This window comes from Colias croceus, chromosome 17 (assembly GCF_905220415.1).
Source record: "Colias croceus chromosome 17, ilColCroc2.1".
Classification (NCBI taxonomy): Eukaryota; Metazoa; Arthropoda; class Insecta; order Lepidoptera; family Pieridae; genus Colias; species Colias croceus.
The window spans coordinates 227,447-239,054 of NC_059553.1; the positions used below are offsets into that span (position 1 = coordinate 227,447).

The window sequence follows — 11,608 nt, forward strand, 5'->3', positions numbered from 1 at the left end:
AGACGACCTCCGCTAAGCTAACTTTATCTCACACCTACACACTTGTATCTGTTAATGTTCTCATTTATAAGACAAGATAGCTTTACACGCTTATGTATAATATTGTAATTTTTATACAGAAATATTTAATTAACAGATACAAGTGGCATCACAAAACGTCTCCTTTGTCTCACCAAACAAACATTTTTGGTCCTGTAAATGAAACATCATCAGTGCGCATCGCTGGTCCTATACGGCTAAACTAAATTAAACCTTAACATACTATACATGGGAGATCAATTCTAATGTTTATCACTCGGGAATCACTTCCTCAACTATAAAACTCTAACTTCTATAAAATATATAAAAATTAGGGAGTGTTCTGTCGATAGCCTTGATAATGTCCTGGTTTTGTGCCAACGTGCAGGGGATGGCGGACTCGCGCCCGTTCGCAGGCATCTCCGCTTGAATGGGAACTCTCTAGTTGTCGCATGGGGTATTCGAGTATCATACAAGTGGGAAGTGTTTGTATTATAAGGTAAACTGTGTAACCCAAAGTATATTAAAACATTTAAAACTGCTTATCTCTTGACTAAATCTGCTCCCATTTAGTACTGAACATTGATATATTACATCAAAATCGTACACTTTACTAACCAAGATTACAAATAGAACAGATGCAATAAACTGATCCAAAAAAACCGTACACTCACCGACACTGCGTCTCCACCACACCGAAACACTAAACGATATCCGAATTATATGCAAAATAAATAAATAAACACTTCCCACTGGCACTGCACTACACACTACGCACTACACATCACTGTCCGGCGGCGGGCCGGCGGGCCGGGGCGCGCCTAGAAGTCGGTGCGTCACTATAAGGGGTCGTCGCGCGACGTGGAGGGCTGCGGCACGGCGCGGTAGGCGGCGGCGGGCGCTGGCTGGCGGGCCGCGCGGCTCCCGGCCCGCCCGCCACGCCGCACGCACCCGCCGCGCGCCGCCAGCAGCGCAAGCGCCAGGCCCAGCGCCGACCCACACAGGCCCACTCCCTGTAATTACCATATTTTAGTTAATGATATCTTAAATCTCCTTATTTTTTTTAAACTCAGTTAAAAATATTTTGATTGAATCGAATTTAACAAACCAAATAATAATACAGTCAAATTAAGACCATGGAGGTATTTTATTGATGATTCTGTTGAGAATAATTATTTATGTAGTAAAATGCTTCCTAAGTAAATCATGTGTAATAAATGATTTACTTAGATTCGTACCGAAGTGGCGTAGAGCAGCGCAGCGGAGGGCGGCGCGCGCTGCGGCCCGTCGGTGAGCGGCTTGGGCGCCGCCAGCAGCACCGCCGCGCCGCTTAGCAGCCATGCCGCGCTCCACACGCCCAGCCAACCGCTCTGCAATGCATACAAATATTATTTTATAACTTTATTGACAAAAATTTAATGCTCACTAAGTGGATAGATTTCACAGATTTTAGAAGCTGTGATTTGTACTACTGTGTCAACTAACACAACCAGAAAGATAATTAATCATTATTTTTTATAGCAGTTAATGAGAAGTGATTTCTAGTCAATTTAAGTAAAACAAAAGAAACAATAAAAAGCTTCAGTTAGTAGGTACATAGTTACTATTTAAACTTTTGTAGCTGAGTCACTTGCACTTTTATTCACAACTTAATATATTTATGTTACAATGAAAAGCACATACCCATTTAGTAAAGTCCATGGGGAACAACGCGACCAGTCGGCTGATGTGCAGCGCGAGCAGCAGGCCGTGCGCCATGAGCGAGGTGAGCGCGCCGAACAGCAGCGGGCGCGTGGCCGACGCGCCGCGCAGCCCCACCGCCGCCCACGTGCACGCGCACACGCAAAACGTACACAGCTGGAAACATCAACTCGTCTATGTAGCCATGTGTAAAAAAATATTTTATACACGAATCGCCAGCGTGGCCAGTATAAATTTTCCAAGTTGCAAACTTTCAACCCCTATTTCATTACTGAGTAGTCCAAGTAGTCATTCAACTGAATTAAATACAGATTACACTGTTCCCTTATGTATGTGTGTAGATAGGTACATTAAAAATCTAATGAATATAAAATAACTATGTTAGTCTAGTAATATACCTATTGTAGTTCTAGTTTTATTATATTTTAAAAATATAAAGTTGTATTGTTCTCATTTTGAAGTTTTAAGTCTGAATATTGAACAAGATAATTTATAATGTACAAGCTATTTCATTTGTATTAGATGAAACATTTTCTTTTTCATATTTTAGTATAAAAATTAACATTAGTAATTTAAAGACCTGCATAAAACAACAAAATAATTAGTTGAGTATGCCTATTAGACTACAAGCCCGCATAGGAAAAAAATATGGGTCAAATGAACCACCAGGGGACATATCTAGAACGATAGCAGAGCAAAAAATAATAAGATTCATCACTATGCCGTCACTTGTAAGCTGTCCAACTGAGTGCAGATGAGAATTGAAAAGTACAGGTAGACTCGGTAAATTTTGGTCATTTGACCATGTACGGCATTCTTAACCATCGATAGATCCATTAAAAATAATAAGAAACCGCTCAGTGCCGTACAAAAATGGTGGTCCACAAAGTCGGAATTTTTATTTAATTTCCGAGAGTTACCGGGGGTAAATTTGGTCATTTGACCATGTACGGCATCTGTGACATACTATGCCTATACTGCTTTTAATCCATTATTCCGCAACGCCGTACAAAAATCATGGGGACAAGGAGAAAAAATCGAGAGTTGCAATCCCCTCTCTTTCCCCACTCCAGGGGGTCATTTGACTAAGTACGGCTTCGGTTCCAAAACATTATCTAGCACTCAAAAGTACTATTAAAAGCAATGCCGTCAAAAAATAATTGTTCTTTTAAATGTATACCAATAATCATCTTAATTTCATCGAATTCTTGATATAAAGAGCTGTAAGGTCATTTGACCCTGTACGGGAACTTTTTTTTTAACATGATATTGTAAAATTCAATTGTTGTATAGTATTGCCGTTCAAAAGAAACCGTTCTAAAAAAAGTTATAGAGAAATGCAAAAACAGAAATTTTGTAAAAGTTTAAACATCGTAGATTAATGAAATATAATAGTTTTCTACACTTTATTCGTTGTTTTAAATAGTATTAACATAGATAAATTAGGAAAAAACGATGCCGTACATTTTTGTGCAGACCACATCTTTTAGGCTGATGAAAGCGACGAAAGCTACAATTTTAAGGGTGCTTTATGGCCATTTGATACAGTACGGCATTAACATATTTTTACCCAACTACGGCAAAGCAAAAGGAGGGTTATGATTTTGACAGGTCATGTATGTATGTTCATCTATTCCCTCGTAACTTCTAAACTACTTATCAGAATTCGACAAATGACATATCATTAGAAGCGTCTGAATTGTTCACTGGATAACCAGCGACCAGCTAGCTAAAGGCTATATGGGGTTTCACAAAATCTAATGTGGCGCCCTCTAGCGGACAAAACATACAGAGTAAAAAAATAAAGTTAAGATAAATATGCCGTGTTTGGTATCATTTGAAAGCGCTTTACTTGTACATTTTGAATATGTATATATTACTAGCATTTGCTTGTGACTTTACCTGTATTCATGGGCTGATTGCATATAATTCACATCTTTTCGTTCATAGCTTCTTTATTAGTTCATCAATTTAACGGAGTCCATTCCACCTGACTCCAACTTTCCAAGGTGATAATTAACCACCTCGAGCTTCTTAATATTAATGTATATTTATATTTTATTATCAAAATATAAAGCAAACATTTCGTTATATGGATTTTTTCTTTTTCAGATTTTTCCCCTTTGAACCAACGAAAATGTACGGCACATGAAAAAATATTATCTATGCATAAAATACTTTAAAAATAAATTTATTTCGTGTTGTGTCAAATGACCCCCTGGAGTGGGGAAAGAGAGGGGATTACAACTCTCGATTTTTTCCCCTTGTCCCCATGATTTTTGTACGGCGTTGCGGAATAATGGATTAAAAGCAGTATAGGCATAGTATGACACAGATGCCGTACATGGTCAAATGACCAAATTTACCCCCGGTAACTCTCGGAAATTAAATAAAAATTCCGACTTTGTGGACCACCATTTTTGTACGGCACTGAGCGGTTCCTTATTATTTTTAATGGATCTATCGATGGTTAAGAATGCCGTACATGGTCAAATGACCAAAATTTACCGAGTCTACCTGTACTTTTCAATTCTCATCTGCACTCAGTTGGACAGCTTACAAGTGACGGCATAGTGATAAATCTTATTATTTTTTGCTCTGCTATCGTTCTAGATATCCTTTTGTTGTAGATATCCCTCCTATTAGAACACGTCGCTTCGAGTCATCTTTCTTAATGAAAACGGCTAAGGAATGGAACTCTCTCCCTAGCTCCATATTTCCCGCACAATACAATCTGGACCTTTTCAAAGCGAGGGTGAACAGGCTTCTTCTAGGCAGACGTGCATCCAAGTAGACCACATCGCCGCTTCCCATCAGGTGGGATCGTGGTCAAACGTCTGCCTATTCATTATAAAAAAAAAAAAAAAAAAATAGATATGTCCCCTGGTGGTTCATTTGACCCATATTTTTTTCCTATGCGGGCTTGTAGTTTATATATAGAGCAAAACACTTATGACTTTTAATTGCATGCCTTTCTTTGAGCTGTAATGAATCACTATAGAAATATTTCTCATTAAGGCTAATGAGAGCATAGGAATATACTTTATACATGAGCCAGAAATAAATACCAGCTCCATTTGTATGGTTACTTTATGACTTATGGGATATCTTGTTCATAAGTATGTAGCAAGAGCTAGTGGTTTAAACTTTTACTCGCAGAATATCACTGATGGTTGATAGCTGGTTTTAGACGATGGATTCAGAAATATCCATCAATCTATCTTTACAAATAGGATTACTAATGTAGATACAATAATTACCATAGTATGGTTATTTTTTATTTAAACACAAAGCTTTGGTATAAAATTGAGTAACAGTATAGTGTTTCAAGTAACCAGCATAGAAAATGTAAATTCTTATAGTTCAACACGCTATAGATAAAAATATTGAATTTGTATGGGAATTACTTAATTAAAAAATTTGAAAACATACAAATTTGTACAATTATGACGATTGCAGGCACTTTAAATCTATATTTACCTAAATATATACACAATTCTATATTATGGTATTCATAGAAATTTATACTTTTGTTCTAATCTGCCCCCCTAGCCAAGTGGCTTTATGTTAGCGTAGCGTTCAATAGAATAGAATATTGAACGCTACGCTAACAGAAAGCCACTTGGCTAGGGGGGCTGTTACATATCCATATGTTTACTGTTTAGCCAGTGTGATCTCAAATTGTCGTCCATAAAGAAATTATACACTCACATGTGTACCGATAGATGAAAACCTTATTTCAAGACTGGATGTTTTTTCTCTTCAGATGAGATGATTTCTTTGATGTCAATAAACTGATGCTGTAATTGGGTATATTTATGCTGTATCGCAATGAATGTTGTTGAGAAATAGAAGATATACTTACAACTAGCAGGAAAGTAAGCGATCCGTATGGCGTAAAGAGGTAGGAGAGTCGGCAGTAGAGAGGAGCCAGGGCCTGCGGCCGGGGCGGAGGCACGCGCGAGTAGTGAGCGTGCGAGTCCCACGAGTGGTCCGTGAGGTCGGTGGCGGCGGGCGAGCGGCCGCCCGCGCCCGCGCACCCGCTGCCCGCGATCTCGAAGTCTTGCACGTCCTCCCCTCTGCAGCTCGTCGGCTCCAGCTCCCTGATCTCCTCCAGCAGCAGCTCCACTTCGTCTGTCGAATACAACTCGCTCGCGGACACGTAGCGCGTCGGCGCCGCTTGCATATCACCCGCCCACGCCGCTACCGCCGAGCGCCGCCGCCCCGGCCCCTCCTGTTATCGCGCTCGCCGTTAATCAATCGCTACACTCCCATTGAACCGATAGCCGAGCTCCTGTACCTTTTGGAAGCGACACTGATCATTCGTTGCTCTCTATGTAACCGCATCATCTATCTAATCGAAGATTTATGATAAATTAATAATTTGTAAACAGAATTAAATGGCGCACTGCTAGCACGCCATGTTTGTTATCATATTTTTTTTAATCCTAGAGTACAGAGTTACCACAGACATTTTTAAACGAGACAGTTCCCAACAATGTTGACAGTCTTTAAATTAATATTGAATAGACTAAAGATATCGGTATTCTATTTCAGACACATATTTCAGAATTCTATTTAAAAATTACTTCTTACCTAAACGTGGCTATGAAATTATTGAAGATTTCAATGAATATTATTTCACATTCATTATTTTGTGTTACTTAGATAATTTTTAGTTCATATATAATAGCAAGGGGTGATATGATGTGATGTTTTGGAGATTGGAAAGGTATTTTAAGGCCGTATCATGAAACATTCCGTAGGTACGACTACCACACACATGCTTTTTTTTCCGAATACTGAGATTAGTCTTGGAGTAGCTTCAGTGGAGTGCACACGTTTGGAAGAAACATGAATTTCGTATATAAAAGTTGTTCCTCGAAATACAATCTACAAAAATGATCTGATACCTATCATTTCTTCGTAAAATGATAAAAAAAAGTTTTATTGAAAAACTTATTGAAAAATATAAATTACTCTAATTAATGAACATTTTCGCTTATAACTTTTTTATTTATAGTTCTACAACAAAAACTTACTGGACTAAAGTTGTAGAGAATTTAATTTGCAACAAATAATGTTAAAAAAAAATCTTATTGGATAAATAGTTTAAGAGATTTATCGTAAAAACCATTTCAACCGCAATTTTCGAGATGGCGGCCGTGGGACAAGGGTGGCGACCCCACAAACTTGGTTTTAGCTTCACACTGACCCCCCTACATATCAAAAAAATAAAATTTTGTCCTCTAAAAAACGCAAGATTAGGCCTAAAAAATGTAACATTTCAATGGACTATAAGTAATAACAATAGTTATGAAATAAATAATTACTTATGTTTATAAAAAGTTTTATCATGTTCATTTTATTAGAGCATTTTGTTGCCAGTCAAGATCTTTCATATCCCTGTTATGATAATCTTCGTTATTTAGATCCCACAGGCATGGGAACCCTTCTACACTAATGATTAAATGTTCAATATCACTCATCGTCAATAATCGTATTCGTGGGTGCCCCAGCAATGACCACAATACGTGTCCGCTCAGCTGATCACTCGGAGGAATTGGTAACTGAGGTCTGTAACGTCATGTAATAAAAAGAGGGCGCTGCATTCATACATGTAGCCTGTGCATGTAGCACAAGAAGCTTATATCTAAGCTTCTTGATTCTTGATGTAGCATGATGTAGCAACTAGCAACCCTGAATACCGAGACTGAAACGATTTTGATACTAGCCATGGAAATATACATATTATATGGTGAATTATTTTAATTTTATACAAGAAGTAAAAATGGCTTCACTGATAACGTTTTTTTACTCGTAAACTTAAACTTATGCTTTTCGTCCTCTGAGAAACACACACTATACCCGGCCACGGCCGCGGCGCGGCGAATGATGATTTCTATGATACTGACAGTTATTCTCGAAACAAACTTGTAATGGCGTCACCATTAAATTAGAAACGTATTGGAGGCGTCTAAAAATGGCATTTACTAATTTTTACGTAGCTTTATGCCATAACAATGATATTCCGTTGGAATTATAACAATTCATAACATGTACCTACGAGAAATTATATCAATTTGACTTTACGTTTACGTCCTACAAAACTTACATCGTTGGCATTTATCGAATAGTGCGGAACTATCGATAAACAAATTTCGATAATGGTACGAATTCACATTTTTTCCATGCTTAGGCTTTAGTTCATTCGCTATTGAATGGAACAGAAGATCACAGCATAATAATTAATTAATTAATTACCGTTCGCGTTTATTTACTTACCTACGATAATATAAGTTCTTTAGACAAATTAAATGGGGGCTTCCACTTTCATGATAAAATAATATACACTGTGTTAAACGGGTTTTAAATTACGTGAAAAAGATAAGGCGCATTTTTATGTTTTGGAAAACTTTCGTTATACTTACCTACCAGAGGCGGCTCGTGACAAAATTGTATGGGTGTTCACTTGAAATAAAACAACGAAAATACAATAGCGTTAGCAGGATAATTTATTACAAAAAAAAATGAGCACCACATTATAAATCCATACTAATATTATAAATGCGAAAGTAACTCTGTCTGTCTGTTACTCAATCACGCCTGAACTACTGAACCAATTTGCATGAAATTTGGTATGAAATATTTTGATACCCGAGAAAGGACATAGGCTACCCTTTAATTGCGAAATATGTACCACGGGCGAAGCCGGGGCGGACCTCTAGTAATATTATAAATGCGAAAGTGTGTTTATTCATTTTAATGTGACTTGGCCATGGGTAACTTTTGACAGTGGTGAAACGACTCATACTAATGCGAATTTAACATCAGGGGAATCCGCGGGCAAAGAAAATTATATGAATATTGTTTTCAATAAAAATGATGATAATGATGATGATGATGATAATTACGATAAGTCCGAAAAAAGTTCTATAAGTCAGGAAATAAGTCGGGAAAATTTCTATTAGCTGAAAAATTACCATAAGAAAGGAAAATTTCTATACGCCAGTAAAATTTCTATAAACAAGGAAAATTTCTATAAGTCAGGAAAATTTATATAGATAAGGAAAATTTGTATAAGTCAGGAAAATGTTTACAAGCCAGGAAAATTTCCATAAGTCCGGAAAATTATTTCTATACGTCAGGAAAATTTCGATACGCCAGGAAAATTTCGATAAGACAGGAAAATTTCTATACGTCCGGAAAATTTCTATAAGCCATGAAAATTTCTATACGTCAGGAAAAATTATATAACCAGGACAATTTTTTATAAGTCAGGAAAATTTCCATAAGTCGGGAAAATTTATATAAGCTGGAAAATTTCCATAAGAAATGACAATTTCTATACGCCAGGAAAATTTCTATAAAAAAGGAAAATTTCTATACGTCCGGAAAATTTCTATAAGCCAGGAAAAATTCTATACGTCAGGAAAAATTCTATAAGCCAGGAAAATTTCTAAACGTGAGGAAAATTTCTCTTTGCCGCAAAAATTTCTATTAGTCAGGAAAAATCCATAAGTCAGGAAAATTACGATAAGTGAGGAAAAATTTCTATAAGTCAGGAAAATTTCGATAAGACAGGAAAATTTCCATAAATCGAGAAAATTTCTATTCGTCAGGAAAATTTCTCTTTGCCACAAAATTATATAGATAAGGAAAATTTGTATAAGTCAGGAAAAATTATATACGCCAGGAAAATTTCTTTACGTCAGGAAAAATTCTATAAGCCAGGAAAATTTCTATACGTGAAGAAAATTTCTCTTTACCACAAAAATTTCTATAAGTCAGGAAATATCCATAAGTTGGGAAAATTACGATTAGTCAGGAAAAATTTATATAAGTCAGGAAAATTTCCATATCTCGGGAAAATTTCTATAAGCTGGAAAATTTTCATAAGAAAGGACAATTTCTTTACGCCAGGAAAAGGAAACTATAAACTAGGAAAATTTCTATACGTCCGGAAAATTTCTATAAGCCAGGAAAATTTCTATACGTCAGGAAAAATTCTATAAGCCAGGAAAATTTCTATAATTGAGGAAAATTTCTCTTTGCCGCATAAATTTCTATTAGTCAGGAAAATTTCGATAAGACAGGAAAATTTCCATAAATCGAGAAATTTTCTATACGTCAGGAAAATTTCTCTTTGCCGAAAAATTATATAGATAAGGATAATTTGTATAAGTCAGGAAAAATTATATACGCCAGGAAAATTTCTTTACATCAGGAAAAATTCTATAAGTGAGGAAAATTTCTCTTTGCAGCAAAAATTTCTATAAGTCAGGAAATATCCATAAGTCGGAAAAAATTCTATAAGCTGGAAAATTTTCATAAGAAAGGACAATTTCTATACGCCAGGAAAATTTCTATAAACAAGGAAAATTTCTATACGTCCGGAAAATTTCTATAAGCCAGGAAAATTTCCATAAGTCGGGAAAATTTCTATAAGCTGGAAAATTTTCATAAGAAAGGACAATTTCTATACACCAGGAAAATTTCTATAAACAAGGAAAATTTCAATACGTCCGGAAAATTTCTATAAGCCAGGAAAATTTCTATATGTCAGGAAAAATTCTATAAGCCATGAAAACTTCTATACGTGAGGAAAATTTCTCTTTGCCGCAAAAATTTCTATTAGTCAGGAAAATTTCGATAAGACAGGAAAATTTCCATAAATCGAGAAAATTTCTATACGTCAGGAAAATTTCTCTTTGCCGCAAAATTATATAGATAAGGATAATTTGTATAAGTCAGGAAAATGTTTATAAAATTTATATGCGTCGGGAAAATTTCTATAAGCCAGCAAAATTTCTATAAGCCAGGAAAATTTCTATATGTCAGGAAAATCTCGATAAGTCAATAAAAAATAATATTATAGATAAATTATGATAAACTACGTATTTAAGGCGATAGAAACGATTCTACTATTCATTTATATTTATAACATGGTATGCATAATAAATAACCTTATAATATTTCGTGTTTCACAGAAATAATAATTCAGAAGAGAACTTAATACAACGGTTCCGTGAGATGGGAGAGGATCTTCCGTAGATTGCTCTAAACCGTTGTTAGGCGATTGTGAAGGTAATATTAAGTATTATTTATTTAATTAAGTATTGAATATGATAGATAAATTAAAAAATTTAATCAGAGAGATAATGTGAAAAGCGATTTAATCCTACTAATATTATAAATGCGAAAGTTTGTGAGGATGTGTGTGTGTGTTTGTTACTCTTTCACGCAAATACTACTGAACCGATTACAATGAAATTTAGCACACATATAGAAGGTAACTTGGATTAACATAAAGGGTAGGTTTTAGGTTTTATGTAGGTTTTAGGAACGGGAACTATGCGGGTTTTCCTTTGAAAACGCGGGCGAAGCCGCGGGCGGAAATTTAGTGTAACTAAAAATTATAAAGTATTTCAAAACAAATTCAATTATTATTTAGCAAAATTAGAAAATCCCCGAATTTGCATTCGCGAACGTATTCATAGTCCGTGTTTTCCAATTACAGCACTAGAGCGCATTATGCGGCATAATGCTTATTGCTTAACGTTGAATGTTCCAACTACAGCAACGCTTCGCAGTTCGCACCATCGAGCACTCTTAAAAGTAATGCGCGTGAATTGATGCGTGCAATCGATTTATCGTTAGTAATAATTATTAATTGTTGGAAAAAAATTTAAAGCTTTCGTTTCATTGTAGTTTTTTCGAAATAATCAAAGTTAATTCAAATTGTGTTAAAAAAATAAATATAAGTATGGATGAAGGTACAAACATTGAAAAAAATGTTAATGAAATAATCAAAATCCAAATTACTTAAAATAACCGTAAATAGTTTTCAACCAATTATTATATGTACCACTTTATTTACACATTAATG

At 35.7% G+C, this 11,608-nt stretch overlaps 1 protein-coding gene across 1 annotated transcript; it reads right to left on the minus strand.

Moving 5' to 3' along the window:
* Positions 1–857: 857 nt before the first annotated feature.
* On the minus strand, positions 858–6,141 carry LOC123699259. Its single transcript, XM_045646178.1, has 4 exons — positions 5,585–6,141; positions 1,702–1,875; positions 1,257–1,388; positions 858–1,031 (listed from the first exon to the last, which is right to left on the minus strand). The coding sequence occupies exons 1-4, from the start codon at positions 5,903–5,905 to the stop codon at positions 858–860; spliced, it is 801 nt and encodes a 266-aa protein (XP_045502134.1). The 5' UTR covers positions 5,906–6,141.
* Positions 6,142–11,608: the final 5,467 nt, after the last annotated feature.